This window comes from Bufo gargarizans, chromosome 3 (genome assembly GCF_014858855.1).
Source record: "Bufo gargarizans isolate SCDJY-AF-19 chromosome 3, ASM1485885v1, whole genome shotgun sequence".
Classification (NCBI taxonomy): Eukaryota; Metazoa; Chordata; class Amphibia; order Anura; family Bufonidae; genus Bufo; species Bufo gargarizans.
In genome coordinates this window covers 157,813,757-157,837,153 of record NC_058082.1, presented here as the reverse complement: position 1 = coordinate 157,837,153, position 23,397 = coordinate 157,813,757, and the positions used below count along the sequence as shown (strand labels likewise).

At 44.7% G+C, this 23,397-nt stretch overlaps 1 protein-coding gene across 5 annotated transcripts in view; it reads left to right on the top strand.

Moving 5' to 3' along the window:
• The window catches only part of SMARCC2 (SWI/SNF related, matrix associated, actin dependent regulator of chromatin subfamily c member 2), a 79,816-nt gene extending 67,771 nt beyond the window's left edge, over window positions 1-12,045 (top strand). For 2 of the 5 annotated variants that reach the window (XM_044287929.1, XM_044287928.1), the window contains exons 27-29: window positions 1,106-1,424; window positions 3,856-3,939; window positions 10,678-12,045. In XM_044287929.1, coding sequence (XP_044143864.1) covers window positions 1,106-1,424; window positions 3,856-3,939; window positions 10,678-10,739 — 465 coding nt within the window. In that variant the 3' untranslated portion in view covers window positions 10,740-12,045. Of the gene's footprint in view, window positions 1-1,105; window positions 1,425-3,855; window positions 4,240-10,677 lie in introns of all 5 variants that reach the window. The other 3 variants (XM_044287926.1, XM_044287925.1, XM_044287927.1) reach the window with 2 other exon arrangements.
• Window positions 12,046-23,397: the final 11,352 nt, after the last annotated feature.

Genomic DNA, 23,397 nt, shown 5'->3' with positions numbered 1-23,397 from the left:
GACATCTCTTCTGTCTTCTTTCTTTGCTGTGTGCAGGAACAGGACCTGTGGTGACGTCACTCCGGTCATCACATGGTCCATCACATGATCCAGCACCATGGTAAAAGTTCATGTAACCCCTCCAGCGCTATTTTACTATCCATTCTGTATTCAGAATGCTACTATTTTCCCTTATAACCATGTTATAAGAGAAAATAATACCTCACGCATCGCATCCGCGCGGAATACTCACCCGTGTGAAAGGGGCCTAAGGGTCCCCATTATACCTTTTCATGGCCTGGTGGGGTTATGTAGATGACTTACCAGCAGATAATATGGGGAAATAAGCTATTTCCATGATATTACATCAGGCTAGGAAAATCCTAGCTACGTCCTGGTTGATTGAGAAAGTTATTAGGATGTTGAATGGGACTATATTACTTGAAAGGAGAAGCAATGAAGTAAATGGATAGACACAGCAGGGTTGGCGTCTCCTGGGCTACTCCGTACCAGACAAATAATAAAGTATTGGTGATATTATTGCACAAGGTCATGTCTCATAGGTAAGATTTACATATTTTTCATCTTGAGGGATGAACACATGAAACTCGTGTGTGTGTGTGTATGTGTGTGTGTGTGTGTGTGTGTATATATATATCTCTAGAACATATGATTGGGGATGGAGGCTGTGGAGATATCTAAGGTGGGAGGGATGGTTGGATATTTCTATGGGTATGTACAACTTATTTTAATTGTTCAAAAAAAATAATATAACTTTTCTGATTTTAAAATAATAATAATCCATGTAGCAGCGATACTGTGCTTTTGCAGTCTATCTTGGCAGTATTGCTACAGTGTTAAGTGTCTATTACATGATCTTGCCCCAGGAGCCTTGTGACAGTAACTTAGTTCCTAGCTTGATTTTGGCTGATGGAATTTAGTCTTATGGTCGTTAGCCTTGTGCCAAGTTTGTTACTTGAAAAGTATGAAATTTCAGGCGTCATTTGCACAAATAGCAGTTTGTCTTTTTATAAAGGATGTGTCTCAGCACCACTTGTATAAATCAAATCTCAAGTCTCGTGGTCTACTGTCCTTAAAATGTTTTGCCTTATTTTCTCTTTTTTAGCTTGAATACCAAAGACAACAGCTTCTAGCAGACAGACAATCATTTCACATGGAGCAGTTAAAATATGCAGAGCTGAGGGCCCGTCAGCAGCACTTCCAGCAGATTCAAAGCCAACACCAGCAGCAACACCAGACCCCTCCTGGTGGTCAGCCTGTGCCCCCGGTGGCTCACTCTATCCCAGTGCCACAGCAGTCTGTCACACCTGGGCCTGGGAATTCAGCAAACAGTTCAGAGGGGATTGTTCAGCCAAGTATACCTTCAGTGCAGCCACCAGTGAATAGTCAGCAGCAAGGAGCAACACAGCCCAGTCCAGCACATAGTGAGTGACCTGCATTTTGTTGTTTCATTACAGGAGTTGTCCATTTATTTATATTTTTTTATATTGATGATCTATCCTCAGGATAGGTCATCAAGATCAGATTGGCGGGGTCCGACTGCCAGCACCCCTGCCGATCGGCTGTTTGAAGAGAACACATCGCTCGCACAAGCCCTTCCTTCTCTTCACTCTTCATAGTCACAACTGCAGAGGAGTGCAATGTATTTACAACTCTGCCGTCTCATTCACTTCAATAGGACTACTCCTTCCCATTAAAGTGAATGAGGATGGCAGAGTTGTAATTACACTCCACACCTCTGCAGTTGCAATGGTGAACAGGTAAACAGTAAGGAGAAGGCAGCGCTCGTGCAAGTGATGTGTTCTCTTCAAACAGCTGATCGATGGGGGTGCTGGGAGTCTAATCCCCTGCCGATCTGATATTGATGACCTATTCTGAGGATAGGTCATTAATATAAAAAGTGGACAACCCCTTCGATACATGTATATGTTTATATACACTGTCTGGCCAAAAAAAGATCAGACAGTCTAATATTTCATTGGACCACCTTTAGCTTTGATTAGTGCACACATTCGATGTGGCATCGTAACAAGCTTCTGCGATGTCGCATTTATTTCTGTCTAGCATTGCATACATTTTTCCCCAAGATCTTGTATTGATGATGGGACATTTGGACCTCTGCACAAAGCCTTCTCCAGCACATCCCAAAGATTCTCAATGGGGTTCAATGCATGTGTGAAAATGATGTCTTATGCTCCCTGAACTCCTCTTTCACAATTTGAGCCCAATGAATCCTGGCATTGCTATCGTGGAATATGCCCGTGCCATCAGGGAAGAAAAAAATCCATTGATGGAATAACCTGGTCGTTCAGTATGGTCAGGTAGTCGCTGACCCCCTTCTTTGGGCATATAACGTTGCTGAACCAATAATTTGACCCTTCTGAATCAGATTATCATATTTTCTACGACCACAGGATGTGTCTTACTACATGGTCGTTTTAACAAATGAGAAGCTCCTCACTACATAATAACCGATGCAGTAAATAACCAGTGGGCGGCTCCTACCTATTTGCTTAGTTAAATCCAGGTGGTGACTTTTTTGGGCCAGGCAGTGTATAGTGTTTGTCTATATATCTTTTGTGTTGTTCATGAATAAAATGGCTTTAAAAGCAGTTCACAATGGAGTACAAAAATTAAAAAAAGAGCATAACTCACTGGCCCCCTGCACTCCCATTCTAACACTGGCTGCTCTGTGGTATCTCTCTTCACGCAAGAAATGCCCGCCCAGCCATTCACTGGCAGAGGGGGCACTGCTGTGGCCAGTAAATGTTTGAGCAGCATTTCCTGCGCATTGAGAGGGACTAGGGAGCAGTGGGGGACCTGGGCCATGTTGAAATGGACACTGTGGGGGACTGGTAAGTTGAATATGCTTTTTATTTTTGTACCTCATGATGAGCTGGTTGAAAGGAAATTATTTGCTGGACAACCCCTTTAAGCCCTTAATCTTCTCTCTTTCCTTCCCAACTATGTTTGCAATGATGCTGACCATTTTTGTAATATTCTTTAATTACTGAAAACTTATATTTTTATTAGAAAAATAGCTTTGTAATGGTCCATTTTGAGCCTTAGCAACGCTCCTCTGTCTTCAGTTTACATAACTGTGGAGACTTGCTAACACTGACCGTGTTATGTAAACAGAAGACAGTGGAGCGTTGCTAGGGCTCAGAATTGGCCACTTTTGATTTTGAGCTATTTTCTAATAGAAATGTATGATTTCAGTAATTAAAGTATATTACAAAATGGTCAATATCATTACAAAAATAAAAATAGAATGACAGTTACACTTTTTAAAATCTTTTTCTTTCTAACGTGTTGGAAAATCAAGTTCTAGATTTCCATTAGGCATCAGCTGCTTTACTGTAGGATCTTACAAAAATGCTAAGTTTCTTGTTATTAAAGGGGTTATCCAAGACTATTAAATGCCCCCCATATGCCTTGGCCCCTCACAATGAATATACTTACCTGGCTCCCCGCGCCGCTGCTGCTTCTCCATGAAAACATCTTGGGTGAGGGGGAGGCAGGGAGCAACCAATGGTAGATGGGGATGAGCCTCCCTAGCGTCACTTGCGATGTTAGGGAGGCTTGTCCCCACCTCCGCCTGCCATTGGCTGCTCCCCCCACACACACACACCGGATGTTTTCATCCACGCACGGGGAGAAGCAGCGGCGGTGCGGGGACAAAAAGCGGCACGGGAAACCAGTTAAGTATATTCAGTGTGAGGGGCCCGGGCATATGGGGGGCATTTAATAGTCTTGGATAACCCCTTTTATGAAACCCTGTTGTCTTTTCAAGAATAGATACTATTATGTTTCAGAATTAATAAAGGAATTTATATCTCAATTTCTTTCCTGCAGGTTCTGGTGCATACACAGTTCAACCAACTCCTAACCCAATGATCCCAACAGCAGTGCCAGTTCCTTCCCAGCCACCGGTGCCCGGTAATCAGTACCCCAGCATGCCTCTGCCTGTTCCATTTAATATGAGTAGTGACTTAGTGGACTCTCTTCATCACAACCCTTCAACTAACCCCTACTCAATTCACCATTCCATGCATGGCACCTTCCCTCCAACAGCATGCCGTGTTGGTGGGGCACCTCCACTTACACATAACCCTGCCATAACTATGTCTCCAGCCCCTCCTAACTTGCCATCCTCCCTGGGTTCAGCTGCATCTCATAGCCCTGCCATCGTAGCCGCAATGCAGGGAGGCTCTGCCATCACTTCCAGTCCTGTTTCAGGTGAGCTCAATAGAGAAGGGGAGCAGAATACAGAACGATTGTAGTCATTCTGGGCAAAGTGTGAAATTGACCGGAGATATTTCATAGCAGTGGCTAAAATACTATAATGTACAGTGATTGTTACGTAGCTGAGAAGCCTTCATGTAATATAGTGTGGAAACATGAATTGTATAAGTGTATTAAAATAAAAGTGAGGACCACTACTACTTTGCAGAAATTCCAAGACACCACCTAATTGTAAAGTATAAGTGCAGGTGCATCTCCTCCCAAAGTGATGGCGGTGGTGTTGCATAAGGGACTTTGCAGGAGAGGCTTCTGTGTCACTTTTAACCATTTCAGAACAAATCCACAAATGCATCCTGAATAATGAATTAAAAAATATACCCATATGTTTTCTGAAAGTAGACACTTGGAACACAACATTTTTACAATTCTCTATTAGAAATAAAAAAGACCTTCTAAATGTAATGGTGTCCTCTGTGTCCCAAGGGTCACTGAAGGCTGCACAGGCGAAGAGATGGCAGTAATAACTGGTGATCTTTTCTTCCTGCTGTCACTTCCTGCAGCTTTCACCTTCCCCTTTAGACTGACGTACAAAATCAGGAAGTAAAATTTTTATCTTGCTCTTAAACTCAAATGTTGCTCCTGAATCTCAGGGCTTTCCTAGTAACATTCAAAAACGACTCTTCTGGGCTTTAGTACAGAATCCCTCTAGCTCTCGTATTGCTGTTGTAGCAGTCGTTATAAGTCTGTGTATTGCATACATTCTTGGTTAAAGGTTTCTATTCTGGAGGGAGACGCAGCCATGCTCATATCTGAAGGTGGACTTTAATTCTACTAATCAAATTAAGTGATAGCACTGCTTGGGTTCATGTATGTTAATATTATGTTAATGTGCAAGAGATTATTTTTAAAGCAGAATTCCCATGTTAAGTATTTCTGGCGTATCCACAGGATTTTTACTATGCTGTTTTTGTAACTGCCACTCGCTTCTATTCTACTGTAATCCAGCCACCCCTGGACCCATTTGCTGCCAGCAAAAATACAACTATATTATTCACACACATGAAACTCACAACAACCTAAAGGGGTTCTGCAGGTTTTTTTTATACTGATGATCTATCCTCTGATCGGCGAGGGTCCGACACCCAGGACCCCCGCCGATTAACTGTTAAAGAAGCCACTGCCACGCCTGTCATCCACCTGATCCCCTTTGAGGCATAATGGCTCCATCCTGCTCCTCAGTATGGCAAGTATAGGACCGTGCTGGTCCGGAGCTATCTGTATATGTATTGATCGATGTATATTTCTCAGTACTGAATACCCAATGGGGAATTTATTGTGAATTGATTGATTTATTATTGTTTCATTGGCCCCATTAGCTTTGTGGGATTGACATAATGGCACCTTAAAGGGAACCTGTCACCGGGATTTTGTGTATAGAGCTGAGGACATGGGTTGCTAGATGGCCGCTAGCACATCCGCAATACCCAGTCCCCATAGCTCTGTGTGCTTTTATTGTGTAAAAAAAAAAAAAACGATTTGATACATATGAGTCCTGTACGTGGGATGAGTCAGGGAAAGGACTCATCTCAGGGTAATTTGCATATGTATCAAATTGTTTTTTTTTACACAATAAAAGCACACAGAGCTATGGGGACTGGGTATTGCGGATGTGCTAGCGGCCATCTAGCAACCCATGTCCTCAGCTCTATACCCTAAATCCAGGTGACAGGTTCCCTTTAAGCTCTGTTTGTGAATGGCATAATGGCAATATAACATCTTAGACCGTTTTCTTTACACTTTACACCTTCTCTTTATTGGTAGTTTTTCTTTTTTGAGTTATACCTTATTGCATCATATCTATGTATTCTACCTTCATGATACAGTTGTTGATGGCTGTCCCCTGATGAGCTGGTGCCCTTTTTTTGGCACAGTGAAAGGTGTTGGGACTTGAGACCTAATTGGGACGTACTTTGGATATGGTTTTACATTGATACGTGGTTATATATATATCTTTCTGCGGAGTGGTTTGTGCTTTTTGTGTTTTGTCTTTTTGACACAATTTTTTTTACAAGGTGTAAGATCATAACCTGACAGACGGACATTTCTATGTAATAAATGGAGATGGGATCCTTTCCTGTATCAGGGACCGTTCAGGGCAAGTAGGAGGTTCCTGACACAGGATCGCACCTGTCGGGGCAGCTATTCCGTCTTTAGGTAGGGCATAAGTAGATATAGGGTATCTTTCCTCAAATCTATCCTGCCTCATCTTATTATTTATGGTAGGAAATGGCGTTTAATGATTTTATAAAATAATAAGCTGCAGAACCCCTTTAAGTCAGAAAATTGGTGGTAATGTGGGATTCAGTACCACAATCTTGATAGAAGGCAATAATCACGCAGGTAAATAAACATCCTCCACCATGGCAGTGACGACACAAGGACACAAAGAGCCCAGTAATGCTGACTGTAATGCACCTTGGTCTTAGACCATGATGGGCATGGAGCAGTCGCCCTGATGGTAACTACTTTTTAATGGAACCTCCAGGTATAAGGTAACTAATAACTTGAGCCGCTCATACACATTTCAATAGAAATAGCGTCAATTGAACGATCGTTGCACCTCTGGTTTCCTCATGCACGCTTTAGTACTTATTGCCCGTTATGGTCATTTGAGTAGTCCAAACCTGAACAGTCACTGATTGCACCATAGAGCCTCAACCACCAGCATCTATTGCCCGAAAATATTAACAGTGGCCAACTTCTAGCCGGTGACGGTTGTCTGGCAGTCATTTTAAGACAATTAACCAATTATTGTCCTTGTTGGTTAAAATTACTCTTTCTGATCATCTTTTCAATAATGTGTATGGGTACCTTTAGGCAACTGAATGATACCTGAGAGTAATAGCACAACTATTTAGCCAGAGTAACCGCTATCCAAAGAGAACTATTCAGACTAGCTGCAGATTCGGGTATTTGTCACAAATTTCACTGTACTTTATATGTTTTTGCTAGTTAGTGATACACGCAGGAAAATCACAGTCTTGTGCAATTTAAATTTGTTTAAAAAATCACAAGATATTCCGGTGACCAGAGGTGTCTTTTGATTTTGGGCCATTATGCAAGCTTTGTCTTCTTCATTAGGCCTCTTGCACACGAACGTGTGCGCCCCGTTGTCGTGCTGCGGGCCGCAATGCACCAACACCCACCGTGGGGCAGCCGCAGCGGATCCTGGACCCATTCACTTTAATGGGTCCGCGATCCAGCCGTTCCGCAAAAAGATAGGACTATCTTTTTGCGGTATGGAAGTACGGGACGAAACCCCACGGAAGCACTCTGTAGTGCTTCCATAGGGTTCCGTTCCGCACCATTACGCATCTCCAGATTTGCGGACACATTGAAGTTAATGGGTCCGCATTCGTGATGCGGAATGCACACTGAACGGTGCCCGTGTATTGCGGATCCGTGAATGCGGTCACGGAGTGCATACATTCGTGTGCAATAAGCCTTACGTTCACATGTTCTTCTGCAGACTGACACTTGGGGGAGCCGTGGCCATGTTTCTTTCATATCTCTAAGCTGGTATTCTCTTTAGACCTGGCTGCTGAGGCTTACCGCACTAATAGTTTTTATTTCTTATTAAAGTTGAATTCACTGATTCCTTGATTATTTTTTTATTTTTATTTTTTTCCTTCATCAACCATTCTTATTCCTCGCTAAAATTGCTTATCATGCTAATTCTCTATCATCATTACATTTATTTCTTGCCATATCATTGACTATGTAATTGTACACCCCATTCCCCCTTTATTTAGTAGTGACACCTTTTAGCTTTTTGGATAGGTTTCAGCTTTGCACTTTGTCAACACTGAATACGCTCTGTCAACTTGCATGAAGATTGTATTAGTTCATTTTCCCCAAAAGTTCTCAACTGGATTGAGGTCTGGATCTGTTGGCTGAATACGCCCCCTTATGTAAGGATAGCATGATACGACTACAGGTCTATACTTCTAGTAGCCAATCGGCATAGAAAATAGTGCTGAGAGAGTGCAGTGCATGTGTACACAGCAGACGGCTGAACAGACAGCACTAGTTTGTGTCATTTTAGCTACTGAAAGTGTGGGTCTGCATCTATAATATGCTACCATTTCATCGAGAGCATACGCCTGACAGATCCAGCTTTAGGCTTCTTGTTTTCTCAATGGTCCTCGACGGTGAAATGTGTATTTTAGGCTACTTTCACATCTGCGTTTTTGCTAGAACGCTTCCGTTAGGATAATACAATCGCCTGCATCCATTCTGAACGGATCCGGTTGTATTATCTCTAAAATGGCCATGACGGATTAGTCTCTAAAATCAATGTAAGTCATTAGGGGACAGATCCGTTTTCTAATGTGTCAGAGAAACTGATCCGTCACCATTGACCTACATTGTGAGTCTTGCTCCGCGTTCTAGGACGCACTCAAAAACACTGCTTGCTGTGTTTTTGTGTGCATCATGGGAACGCAATGGAACGGAAGGCATTCTGGTGCACTTTGTTTCCTTCGGTTCAGTTTTGTCCCCATTGACAATGAATGGGGACAAACCTGAAGCGTTTTTCTCCGCTATTGAGATCCTATGATGGCTCTCAATAGCGGAAAAGGGAAAGCGCAGTTGTGAAAGTAGCCTTATTTAGCAGAGCAGAGTCCCCATTGCATGCAACAACCATTTAAGGTGCATATAGATGCTGGGAGGAGCAGGAAGCGTTCCGTCCTAACAATCGGCTGCTTGTTAAGTGGAGGTGAACACTATAAGAATGAGTGATGACTGCTGGCGTCGCGTGTCCCCATACAAAATCATTGTTCCTGGAAAGCAGATCACTGTTTAAACAAGACGATCTGCTGAAACAATGATTGAGGACTATCAGATCACATCAGAGCGTTCTGCTCGTTCATCGGGTGATCTGCTTTTGTAGGAATGTTTTTTCCTGATAATCTCAAACATCGGGCTGTGTAAATCCAGCTTTACTGTACAGACGATGGTACCTTTTATATCCCACATTACCACTAAGTAGGTGCCTCATATTTTCTCGCGTAAGGCTAATTTCACGCTCGCGTTTTGTGAGGATCCGTCATGCATCCGATCAGAACAGTTTGTGTTATCTTTAACATAGCCAAGACGGATCACTCTTGAATACCATTGAAAGTCAATAGAGGACGGATCCGTTTTTTTTTTGTGCCAGATTGTGTCAGTGAAAACGCATCCGTCCCCATTGACATTGTGTGCCAGGACGGATCCGTCCCCATTGACTTACATTGTGTGCCAGGACGGATCCGTTTGGCTCAGTTTCATCAGATGGACACTAAAACGCGTCAGGAAGCGTTTTGGTGTCCGTCCCCAAAGCGGAATGGAGGTGGAACGGAGGCAAACTGATGCATTTTGAGCGGATCCTTTTCCATTCAGAATGCATTAGAATGCAAACTGATCGTTTTTGGACGCTTGTGAGAGGCCTGAACGTATCTCACAAACTGAAAGCCAAAACGCGAGTGTGAAAGTAGACTGAGTTGTTGGGAGTTTTATGTGTATGAATAAAAGTTCTATTTTAATCGTTTTTGCTGGCAGCGAGTGAATCAAGAGGTGGTACCATAATACATGTAACAGATGAAGCACCAGGGCAGTGCCATGTTGTACACAATCTATTGTTTCTTAAAGAGAACATATCGCCTCTCCTGACATGTCTGTTGTAGTAACTACTTGCATTCCCCAGGTAATAATTCTGGAGCATCTATTCTTATAATTCCATGTTGTGCCATTCCTGTATTATTCCTGCTAGAAGTTTACAAATAAATTGCCAGCAGTCTGCAGTAAAGGTACAGATGGGTGTGTCTGACTCTGTCCAATCAGTGCTGCCAATGGCAGACTGTGCAGGGACACCCCCCGAACTGGTAACACCCATCTGTACCTTTACTGCAAGTTGCTGACAATTCATTCATAACTTCTAGTAGAAATGATAAAGGAATGGCACAACATGGAATTATAAGAATAGATGCTCTAGAATTATGTCATGGGGAGTGCAAGTAGTTACTACAACAGACATGTCAGGAGAGGGGACAGGTCCTCATTAAGGACCAATTTTGTGGAGGTGAAAGCATACCGTATTTTATAGCATTGCTCCAGTTTGTATTTTGTGAGGATATAAAAACATATGTAAAAACTTTCCATTGTTGTGATGCTGCTCGGGCAGCAGCTGATCTCCCATGAAAGGATTGGGCACTGAAATTCAATACGCCTGACCCTTCTGTCCCCCACCGTAGCCTGTCATAGTGTGCACACCCCCATACACATGAGATAGTCGGCCTCTTCTGCTGACTTGTATAGGTATGGACACCTTTATATATAGAAGTTTTACCTGGTAAGCTTTGATTTTCATAACTTCTTGTGTGTTTATTCTTCCAGATCCTGCAACATCTCTGCCTCCAGAATCCATGGGAAACACAGTTGCTCCTGCCCAGCAGTAATATTGGGACAGTTCTTTTATTGGGAGTAACGGACAAGTGGGAAACGCTTGTGGAAAGCCTTTTTATTTTTTCCTACCACTTTGTTCCAGTTACTCCCCCAGGCTAAGAACCACATATTGAGCTCTCCAGGGACATAGTGCCCTTTTTGTGTCATGCCCGTGATTCATGTTGTGTGATGACTGACCTGGACCACAACATTTGCTGCAGTTTATACCTGGACAGTGAAGTGTTCTGTGAGGGATGGACTTTACAGAATTCATAGTTACAACCAACAGATCCAGAAAAGGAGCTGAGACTGTGGTTATCTGCAATAATTTGTGGGGTTAGAGGATACGCTCTGGACTGTGAGAGCTGATCCAGATATCTGACTGGCGACACGTCTACGAGAGCCACCAGGGAGGTGGAGAATCCCTTCTTTCATTCTATTCAATAGAACCACATTTTGCGGGGCTCCATCCTCCCTTCTAAAGAGAGAGAGAGCCTAATGAAGGAGACTCTTTTTTTATTTTATTTTTTATTTTGTATAACCAGAAGTGGTCGCTGTATTGGGGACTTCCATCCAGCACTGCCCTGGTGCAGCAGACGACCGGGCTCTGTACCTGTTAGCATCTTTGCTTCTGTTGTAACTGGTGTAGAGAAGGTCGCGCTTCCTCAGCGTTGATATCCAGTATGATGCTTATTGCACTGATTTAAAGGTCATTTTGTTGTTTGATGTCTGCTGAATGCTATGAGAAGTCTATGTTCCTGTGGCTCCTTTGTACAAAATGGGGAGATGCACAGAATTCTACAGATGGTCTGTTCTTCAGGGGTGGGCCCATTCGTATCTGTGGAAGGAGAGGGTGAGCAATTTTATATCTCTGTGGAAGGATGGCCACAGGGAATCTGTCTCACTCTATAGTGCACTATTTGACCTATTAGTAAAATATTTTAGCTTTTAACTATATAAGCTTTTTTTTTTATTTGGAATCATTGTATTTTAAGTATTTTTGGGCAGGGATTGTGAGATCAGAGAGGGGTTCAGAGTGCACTTTATGGAATGTCGGCTGGGGCAGTTGTTTCTGTTTTTTACTGCAAGGTCTAGAGAAGAAAACATTGGGTGACCTGCTAGCACATTGGAAGGAGAGGCCTTCTCTTTTTTAGGGTGAGTACTCTGTCAGCCTCCTTGGAGCTCTGATAACCACCTGGTTATGCTGATCCCAGCCCTACCCCATCTGTCTGTTCATGTTACCTGTACATTATCCTGTGTCTGTGCATCTTACAGTTCCCCAGTCATGGGGCATTAAAGCTTAAAATTTATAAAAATCCATGTGAAAATTCTCTTGTCTTATTGAGAAGAGAGACGACTGAGCAGGGGCGGACTAGCTATAGACCTAACAGGGAAATTTCCTGGTGGGCCGATCTGCCCGAGCCCTCCTCACGGCCGCCGGCCAGGTACATAATGGGATGCTCTCAGTTTTAATAATGCTTGGAGCATCAGGTACTTATGCACCGCTGCAGGTGGCCTCCTGAACTCAACTGTATCTCCGCTCTCTGGACAGTGATACAGTTGAATACTGTGGCGAGGGTGGCAGTATTTTGTGCTGCACTATGGTATTTGGTTTTGCTGGGGCGATATTTTATTTTGTGCTGCACTATGGTATTGCAGGCCCCGCCTACTTCTGTTGATCCTGCCTATTTGTGCTGTCCTGTCGTCTGTCAATTAGGACCCGTCTACATCATTTGGCCACTTTTAGGCTCCATTCAGATGTCCATAACGTGCGGCACATTGCTAGCACTAATAGAATATGCCTATTCTTAGAATAGGACATGTTCTATTTTTTTTTTCGGCAACGGAATTGCAGACCTGGAAGTGCCCCATAGAAATGAATGGGTCCGCAATTCCGTTCCGCAAAATGTGGAACGAAATTGCGGACGTGTGAATGGAGCCTTAGTCTTTCTTTCCAGGGTCACTTTAAGTTTCCAGTGCGCCCCTGAGACTGAAAAGTATAAACCAGCAACAAAAGTCATGTACAGAAAAGCTGGGGGGGGGGGGCAGCAGTCTTAAAGAAACTGGCCAGTAGACATAATATATGGTGGAAGTGAAAATGTATTGCAGGATATCTGGCCTGAATAGGGGAATGTGTCTTCTTAAAAAGGTTTCAATCAAATTCGATCTAAACTGGACATGCTGGCCGCTGTGCATACTATGGATGGGAAGCATAAAATCTGCACCTTACAATATTTATTATCACATATAGTTATGTGCATGCTTATAACTGCAAAGGAGACACAGGGTAAACTGCTATACAGCGTTTCTGTGGCCGTCTTGTAGATGTATGCACATCCCTGACTTGTTGAAATGTGCTTCAAATTAACCAGCCCATAAAAGGAGGCCTCTGCGGTGTCTGTGCCTCAGGCCATGTAAAGAGTGTCTCCTTGTTTTTTAATCTTGGTGTTTAAAGCAGGAATGACATTACACGTAGTGGCCCTTTTCAGGGGAGATGGTGCACCCTTCCAGAGCTTTATGTGTTGCCCACCTCTGCATTGACCGTAATGAGTTTCTGGAAGATCCACTTTGCTTAACTCCTTGATTCTTTAGATATTACTCAACTGAGAACCAAGGCACACATGTAACAAAGCTTGCGGTGTATGCCCTTTAACACAAAATTAATTTCATGTGTGAACACTTGGCTTTACAGCAAGTTACAAGTGTAAAATTATAGAAATCTCTATTTCCCCAGTTGTCTCCGTGACGGCACATCCTGAGACTGACTTTCCTCTGATAGGACGGGAAAAACAGGTGCCGTGAGACCCTCTGGGTTTTCTGGCAGAACTTTTTTTTTTTTTTTTTTCTTTTCACTTTTGCGGCGGACTTTTGCGGCGGCCCAGGCGGGTTAAATGCACAGAGGTATGGGCGGCCGAAGCGATGCTATGACGCGATTCCCTCCGGCCGCCGGGTGGTGACATCAGATTGCTGGGGCATGGGCGAACGTACTGACGTCACGTCCGGTCCCTGGCGCAGGCCGCATGGAGATAAAGCCATCTGGCATCAAACACCCTGCTCCCAGAGTGGAGTAGTGATGGGAAGTTCGGATCTTTCAGATGAATCGGTTCATTTCAATCAGCTCATTCAAATGAACCGATTCATGAATCGGATCTTCGGTTCACTTCATGAGCCGGCAGAAGCAAGTGAACTGAAGATCAATGCGCAGGCTCAGCTCATCGAATCTTCGGTTCACTTGCTGAGTCGGCTCTCAAGTGAACCGAAGGTCAGGAGGGACTCGCTCCTGGCAAACACAGCTCTGCTGCAGTGAAGCAGACTGTGATAATTGTCTGAGAGTTTTAGTTAAAAGAATCGTGTCACCGAGTCCCTACCAGACTTCCTGCTCTGCTACAGCATGTAGCAGAGCTGTGTGTGTACAGGGTGCATGTAGCAGTGTAGCATGATGCTACACTGCTGCATGCACCCTGTACACACACAGCTCTGCTACATGCTAGATTAATTTCCCCCCGGACGGACTTACAGGGAGCCGCAGAGCAGGGAGCCTGGCAGGGACTCGGTGACTCACGGTTCTTTTAACTCAAAAGAATCAAATGAGTCTCTGACTCATTCGATTCTTTTAACTAATAGACTCAGACGATTCTCTGAGTCTCTGCGACTCCCCCTGTGCTGGGAGTCAGTGCTGCGGCCTCTGATTGGTTGGAGGGCGGGGAGGGGCGGGGCTAGCGTCCACTGTCGGCTCCTATTACACTGCCTGCTGCTGCCTCTATGCTGATCTGACTGAGCCGTTTCATTCGGATCGGCTCAGTCAGAGGAACCGACTCTTCCGGATCAGTGAACTGAATCTGTTCAAAAGAACGATTCGTTCATGATCCGGACATCACTAGAGTGGAGCGGCAGCAGCAGCTAAGACAGCGTGGACAGGACTACAACCATGAACACCTCTACCACGCCGGGCTCAGGATAGGAGCCTGCCACCATACAGGGAATAGTGAGTAGACTGACTTCAGGCCCCTCTTGTGCTGTGATACCTTACTATGGCTGACCCTTCTCTTCCCTGTACTTTTTAGAGAGAAAAGGAGTCATCCTCCTCTGCTAAACTTAAATCTAGAAAATGTGGGATATGCTCTAAACGTTTACCTTCATCTGGGTCCAAGCCCCTCTGTAAGGAATGTACGGCTAGGGCTAATTTCACACTCGCGTTTTGTGCGGATCCGTCATGGGCGAGTCTGTTCAGATAATACAACCGTCTGCATCCGTTCAGAATGGATCCGTTTGTATTATCTTTAACATAGCCAAGACAGATCCGTCTTGAACACCATTGAATGTCAATGGAGGACGGATCTGTTTTCTATTGTGTCAGTAAAAACGGATCCGTCCCCATTGACTTACATTGTTTGCCAGGGCGGCAAACAGCAGTTTGATGTCCGTCTCCAAAGCGGAATGGAGACTGAACTGATGCATTCTGAGCAGATCCTTTTCCATTCAGAATGCATTAGGGCAAAAACTGATCCGCTTTGGACCGCTTGTAAGAGCCCTGAACGGATCTCACAAATGGAAAGCCAAAACGCCAGTGTGAAAGTAGTCTAAAGTAGTTAAAGGGGAATCTTCTAGTTTCTTGGAAGATATAAGGCTTCTTGTAAAAGTGCAGTCCGCTCTATCTTAAGCCTCCCTTATACCCCCTCCATCGCCGATTTTATAGCGAAACCTTAACCATGGATAGTAACTGATTCTGTATACCCGGATCAGTCGGATCCTGACACCTCAAAACCGCTTGACTCGGATCAAGATAATGAGTATAACATTTTTTTTATTTAATCCAGATGATATTGAAGACTTTATCAGAGCAACTATTTAAAGGGAAATTCCTAGGAAACCTAAATCTGGGGACTGGGGGAGAGACCCAGATCAGTATCCCAGTGCTTGATAACATGCAAAAGTTAATTATGGCAGAAACCAGAAAAGGGTTCCTTTATTAAAAGACACTACCCATTTGACGAGGAGGATTGTGCAGATTGGAAAACCATCCCTAAGGTGGATGCACCTGTGGCTAAAGTAGCAAAGCGCACAGTACTGCCCTTTGAAGATGCGGCCCAACTAAGACCCCATGGGCATTATTCTTCGATAATGTTTTTTATAGTTGGTTATTTCCGCAATCACAGAGTGGGGATGGTTGTTTGCCCCATGCTCTGTTCTGATCCTGTTTAGCGTGGACCAGGTTTTGTGTGGCAGGTCGAAACCTGGTGGGGTTTGAATAATGCATGGCATAGGCATGTTGTTGTGATGCATGTTATGTACTTGGATCCATGCATTGGTGAGGTTGTACCCTTCCTCCATGATCATTTTTGCTGTTTTAGTAGGTGGGTTACGGGATCGTAGTCACTTACAAAACTTAGCATCGCTTACAAAAACTTAGCATACCAGATCTTCAAGTGGGCAAAGAGAAATGTATTATCCCTCTTCGAGGGCAGATTTTCTCAGCAGGCAGAGTCTCAATCAGGGCGAATGGTCCCTCTCTCAGGAAGCCTTCCAGAGGATCACAGATCGATGGGGAACCCAGACTCTGGACTTATTTGCCTCAAAGAAAAATCACAAAGTACCTTTATTTTTCTCCCTCAATCCCAAGGATTGTCCCACAGCTGTGGATGCCCTCATTCACCATTGGTCTGTGAATCTGGTGTACGCGTTCCCTCCATTTCCACTTATCCCCAGAGTCTTGCAGAAATTCCAAACAGAAAAATGTACCTTAATTCTAGTAGTGCCCTATTGGCCCAGGAGGGGCTTGTTCGGGCTTCTGAGGTCCCTAAGCAACAGGGATCCTATTCTTCTGCCCCAGAGCCAGAACCTGCTGACTCAAGGTCCAATCTGCCATCCATATCTCAAAATACTGAGATGGTCAGCAGGGATTCTAAGGAATCCATTTTACTCAGATTAGGCTTATCTGAAAAAGTTGTGAAAACTCTACTACTTAGCAGAAAAACTAATACCTCATATACTTTTAAGGTTTACTTAAAAGTATGGAGAGTGTTTGCTTCCTGGAGTGGAGATAAATTCTGTCAGTCGTCATCTCCCTCTCATCCTGGAATTCCTGCAAGATGGTCTGGACTTGGGCCTAGCACCAAATACCCTTAGAGTCCAGGTCTCAGCCCTGGGGGCCTTGTACAATACTTGTCTCACCGATGTACCCTGGATAGCCAGATTTTTTTAATCAGCCGATAGAATTAAACCCATAATAAGAAATCTGTTAGCTCAGTGGAATTTGAATACAATTCTATCAGCAATCTCATCTTGACCGTTTGAACCTTTAAAATCATTAAGAATAAAAATATTGTAAAGATGGTATGGACAGCAGACACGTAATTAATTAGGTTAAATAAGTAGGAAATAACGTGCTTATTAAAATAATACCTTTATTCTTTATATTAAGGGGTAACGGAGCAAGTAACTGCTCAAGTGATAACCTATGCATAAAGACAGATACTTTAAGAAACTCCCACCATAGAGAAAACAAGATAATAAACAGGGAGAGGTAGATATCGACATAGGTATCAAATGCGGCTATGTGGAGAGGGGGGAGGTGGGGGGGGGGGAATCTTTCCCTAGACGTCCCTGGAGAACCAAATCCTGTGGCCAGGGATACCCCCTATTGGTGGAAGTACCCTGTCCTCATACCCATGTCTGAACTCAACCCTGTTAGGGCCCTACTTCAATGTATAAATGATGTATACACGCAGTATCCTATGAAGTGTAGAAAATAACCCATAGAAGGAAATAAGATACCTAAATATAAAACTTAAAGACCCAGACGCGTTTCACCTGCACCTGGCGGTTCATCAGGGGGTGATAGAACAGGAGTAATCGTAGGGAAAGAGCTATATACAGTAATAGATACTTAGCTCCCGTTAGTGGCTTGTGGAGATCAGATATAAAAGTAAGGTAACTCTGCCAGTAGATACAGACCTGGCCAGGGAACCCACAGCACACTTTGCCTAGATATCCAGGGAGCTGATAACCTCTCTGAACTTCCTAATTAAGACAGAGAAGAAGATAGAGGTAATGTAATGGTGCTGCCAGAGAGAGAATGTACTCCAAAGGGATGGTGTAGAGAGAGATGATTTGTGATAAAGCAACACGTTTCAGGGTTGGGTTTACCACTTTGTCAGGTAAATTATTTCAACTAATGGTATAATTTGCCTGACAAAGAGGTCAGTCCGACCCTTAAAGGGAACCTGTCACCCAGATTTTGGGTATAGAGCTGAGGACATGGGTTGCTAGATGGCCGCTAGCACATCTGCAATACCCAGTCCCCATAGCTCTGTGTGCTTTTATTGTGTAAAAAAACGATTTGATCCTTATGCAAATTAACCTGAGATGTGTCCTGTACGTGAGATAAGTCCAGCATCCTCTGAATCTCCTCCTTGCTCCCTGACGTCAGACAGCTAGAGGTGGGGACGCAAATCCCAGAAGGAAGTGAGACTCAGATTTCTACACGTTTTCATAAGCATTTATGTTTTTTACTTTTAAGAATTTGTCTAAACCCTTTTTGAAACTGTCCACTGTTCCTGCTGTGACCACTTCCGGAGGTGTCTATTCCACAGATTCACAGTTCATACAGTACAGAAGCTTTGAGGCTTCTGGAGACTGAACTTTTTCTTCTTCAGTCGGAGGCAGTGCCCCCTTGTCTTTTGAGCACATTATACATGGAACAGCTTTTCGTCGTATTTTTTGTATAGTCCATTTATATACTGGTACAGGTTAATCATGTCCCCTCTTAGACGTCTCTTCTCAAGATTAAATAAATTCAATTATTTTAATCTTTCTTCATAACTAAGACCCTCCATGCCCCTTATCATTTTAGTCGCTCTCCTCTGTACTTTTCCAGCTGTAGTGCATCCTTTCTATGGACTGATGGAAGCTACAATAATTTAATTTAGTATAATTTAATTGTATACTATAATTTAATCTACAATCTAATATCTACAATAATTTAATCTACATCACCTAGGACATATGAAGCACAGAGATTATTACTATCAAGATGCATAACTTTACATTTATCCACATTGAACATCATTTGCCAAGTTGATGCCCAATCACTCAGAGTGTTCAAGTCAGCTTGTAGTTTGTGGACATCTTCCATAGACTGTACAGTTCTACACAGCTTAGTGTCATCTGCAAAAATAGAAATAGTGCTATTAATCCCATCATCAATATCATTAATAAATTAAATAATAGAGGACCCAGCACTGAACCTTGGGGTACACCACTTATAACCTGGGACCATTCTGAATAGAAATAATTGACCACAACTCTCTGGACACGGTCCTTCAGCCAGTTTTCAATCCAATTACAAATGATACTTTCCAAGCCTATAGACCTTACTGTAGTTATTAAGCGTCTATGAGCGACAGTATCAAAAGCCTCTGCAAAATCCAGAAACACCACATTCACAGCCGCCCCTCTGTCCAGGCAGGGGAGCACCCAGGAATTTTGTCTAGGGGGGGGTCCGAAAGGCCAAAAAATGTGGCATGTGTAGTGCGCTGTGCTAATTCAATTTTTCAAAGCCCCCTTTATATTTAAAACTGCAGGGACGGGGTGTAGTGTGTTGCACTGATTCTTTTACTTGGCGATTCTAAAAGCTCTGTAGGAAAATAACTTTTTGGGGCCCCGCCCATTATTAAAAGCCCCTCCTACATATAATAGGCCACTCCCAACAAACACTGTACAGCTGACATTCTATAGTTGAGGCCTGTCTCTACACATCATACGGAGAGAGGGGGAGGTCTGTCCTGGCTGCACTGCCTGCTTCACATTATACAATAAACAGCCAGCTACAGCCAGGAAGCTCCTCCGCTCTCCTCCCTCCCCAGATCCTGCTCAAGGCCCGTGGTTCCCCCCACCATCTGCCTGCTGCCCCCTTTGGCTGTCCTCACCCAGCTCTGAATCCTCCTTCTGCAAATGGCAGGGGGAGGAGCCGGAGCATCTCCTCTCCTACATAGCACCTCATACCTCTTACATCCAGTGATGTCACCTTTGTTGTAGACGTTCTCTTTCCTCATCTTCTCCATTCAGACCAGACCGCCATGATGATTTTTCAGACATCTCCCGTCTCTGCAGAGATTAACAAACAGACATTAGTTTCCCACATTTCCATCATCTTCACATCTTCTGAACACCCTTTCCTGCCACCCCCAATACTGCCCGCTGTGCCCCCAATACTATACTGCAGAAACAGTCCCCCTGGAAATACTACTACCACACAGATAGTGCCCCAATACTGTGCCCGCTGTGCCCCCAATACTATACTGCAGAAACAGTCCCCCTGGAAATACTGCTACCACACAGATAGTGCCCCAATACTATACTGCAGAAACAGTCCCCCTGGAAATACTACTACCACACAGATAGTGCCCCCTTCAACAATTATTGGCACACAGTGCTCTAAAAAAATAACTGCGCCCAGACACTAATAGTATAAAGATAATGTCCCCAAAAATGATTGTGCTAAGCTGATAACGTGGCAGGGTGCATCCCCAAAGTAGCAGGGCTCCCAAAAATATAAATACATTCTCTGCCAGAGCACACTTAGTAGTAATAATGCCCCTATAGTGCCCATACTAGTAATCATGTTCCTCATAGCCCCCCAGTATTAGCAAAGCTCTGCATAATACCTCTTAGTACTAATAATTCTCCCTACAATATAACAGTACATGAAATACCCCCTCTTAGTGCCCGCTGTTGAGCTAATGTCCCCATAATGTATGCCAGTATAAAATACCCCTATATAGTGCCCCAGTAAATGCCCTCATAGTGCTCCTCTCCCTCTTCCCCATAGTGTCCCCCATAATATGCCAGTAAAAAATGCCCCTTCTAAGTGCCACCATATGCCCCAATAGTGCTCCTCTCCCCCATAGTGCCTACAATAATGTGCCAGTAAAAAAATGCCCCCTTAGTGCCACCAGATGCCATAATGCCCCAATAAGAATAAAGGCCCCTTTAGAGCCCCCACTTCCCCTTAGTGCCCCCAAATAATGCCCCTATAGTGCCACCAGATGCTCCATAGTGCCATTCTCCCCTATAGTGCCCCCATAATGTCAGTGTCAATAAAAAAAAAAGCCCCTTTAAACCCCCCAGATGCCCCCATAGTGCTCCTCTCCCCCATGGTGCCGCCCCATAATGTACCAGTAAAAAATGCTGCTTCAAAGTGCCACCATATGCCCCAATAGTGCTCCACTCCTCCATAGTGCCGCCCTTCCCTATAGTGCCTCCCATAATGTGCCAGTAAAAAATGCCCCCTTAGTGCCACCAGATGCCATAATGCCCCCATGTGCCAATAAGAAAAAAAGGCCCCTTTAGAACCCCCACTTCCCCATAGTGCCCCCAAATAATGCCCCTATAGTGCCACCAGATGCCCCATAGTGCCGTTCTCCCCTATAGTGCCCCCCATAATGTGTAAAAAAAAAAAAAAGCCCCTTTAGAGCCCCCATAGTGCTCCTCTCCCCCATGGTGCCCCCCAAATAATGCCCCTATAGTGCCACCAGATGCCCCCTAGTGCCGTTTTCCCCTATCCTAAGGACAGCGATACAGATGCATTAGATATGGAGATGAGCGCTCATCTCCTACGGCCCCCCCCCCCCCACCACTGCCGCCGCCGCAAATGCCCGCAATTACATCCAGGGCCGCGCCGCCTGTGGTGATCGGCGGTGCGGCCCTGAAGGATAAAAAAAATTATAATTTGGGCTGGTTGTTCTAGGGGGGATCCAGACCCGCTGGACCCCCCCCTGTAGGTGCGCCACTGTGTCCAGGCTACTACTCACCTTCTCATAAAAACAAATCAGGTTAGCAGGGGCGTTGCTAGGATCTGAAGACATCCAGGGCACGAGCCCATGTGAAGCCACCCCCCCCCCCCCCACCCCATGAAGCCACGCCCTCATCGGCACAGGGGGGGGGGCCTTCACAGTAGTTATTAACCCTTTTCAGCAGTCACCCCTTCAGTGAATAGGGGACTGCTGAAAGGGGTTAATAACTACAGTGAAGGGCCTAGCTGTAACCCCACAGATCATCCTAACCTATGGTCAGCCTAATTTAAAATTAAGCAAACCCCCCAACTATAAACTAATCACAGAAGTTGGAACCCATCAACCCCCCTTGTACTTGTTCCACTACTTGCAGGCTACGCGGGCATGAGTTTAGAACTTCGGACCAAAGTGACTGAAGTTCTGAACTCATGCCCGTGCAGCCTGCAAGTAGCTGAACACGTACAAGGGGGGTTGGGGGATGATCTGTGGGATTGTCCAGACGGCTAGGAATAGCCTAATAAATAAATAAAAATCCCACCAGCATAGGCGTGCGCAGCCTATTGCATTAGGGTGTGCACCCTAAATCACAAACACGCTGCGCATGCGTGTATGTATATATTATATACACATACACTCTGCATACATACATACATACATACAGACCCGCACTATCAATATAATGAAGGGAGCAGAAATCATTTTTAAACTTACCCGTATTTTTCACCCTATACAACGCTCTGGCCCATAAGACGCACCTAGGTTTTAGAGGGGGACAATAAGAAAAAAGTTTTCATTACACCCGATGTCAGACCACCAATCAGACCCCCAATGTTAATCAGACCTCAGCTGACAGCCCCAAGGGCCTCATATCAGCCCCAAGGGCCTCATATCAGCCCCCAGTGCCTCATATCAGTCTCCTAGTACCCCTCTTCAGCCCCCCAGCAGCCTCTCTTCAGCCCCCCCGGTGCCTCATATCAGCCCCCCCCCCCCGGTGCCTCTCTTGAGCCCCCCAGCAGCCTCTCTTGAGCCCCCCAGCAGCCTCTCTTTGAGCCCCCCAGCAGCCTCTCTTTGAGCCCCCCAGCAGCCTCTCTTTGAGCCCCCCAGCAGCCTCTCTTTGAGCCCCCCAGCAGCCTCTCTTGAGCCCCCCAGCAGCCTCTCTTCGAGCCCCCCAGCAGCCTCTCTTCGAGCCCCCCAGCAGCCTCTTTTCAGCCCCCAGTGCCTCCATCAGCCCCCAAATAACAAAACAAAAAACACTTACCGTCCCTGCTCCAGATGCTGCCGCTTTTCACCGCCCCACTCGGTAATCCTCTTGTATAGTCTGCTGTGTGGGCGCGCACCGTGTGAGGTCACAGCATGGCCTCACACTGTGCGCAGCCTTCATAGTGGAGCGCTGAGGACCAGGAAGGAAGAGGTGAGTATAGCGCTTCCCGGCCGTGACACAACCTCAACGCCTATGCCAACCACCAGCATAAACATTCGGGGCACTGGACAAAACATTCGGGGCTCCAGCCCCGAATGTTTTGACCTAACGACGCCCCTGCAGGTTAGTCTGACAACTTCTTCCTTGGTAAACCTATACTGGTTATCACTTATAATATTATTTATAGTAACATACTCCTGTATATAGTCCCTTTAAGATTCTTTCAAACATTTTTCCCACAACAGAAGTTAAACTAACTGGTCTATTATTGCCTGTGGAGGACCTTGATCCTTTTTTGAATATGGGCACCATGTTTCCCTTGCGCCAATCACTTGGCACTGTACCAGTCCCTAGAAAATCCTTAAAAATTATAAACAGGGGCACAGCAATGGCTGAACAGAGCTCTTTAAGCACTCTTGGGTGTAATCCATCTGGACCTGGAGCCTTGTTCACATTTAC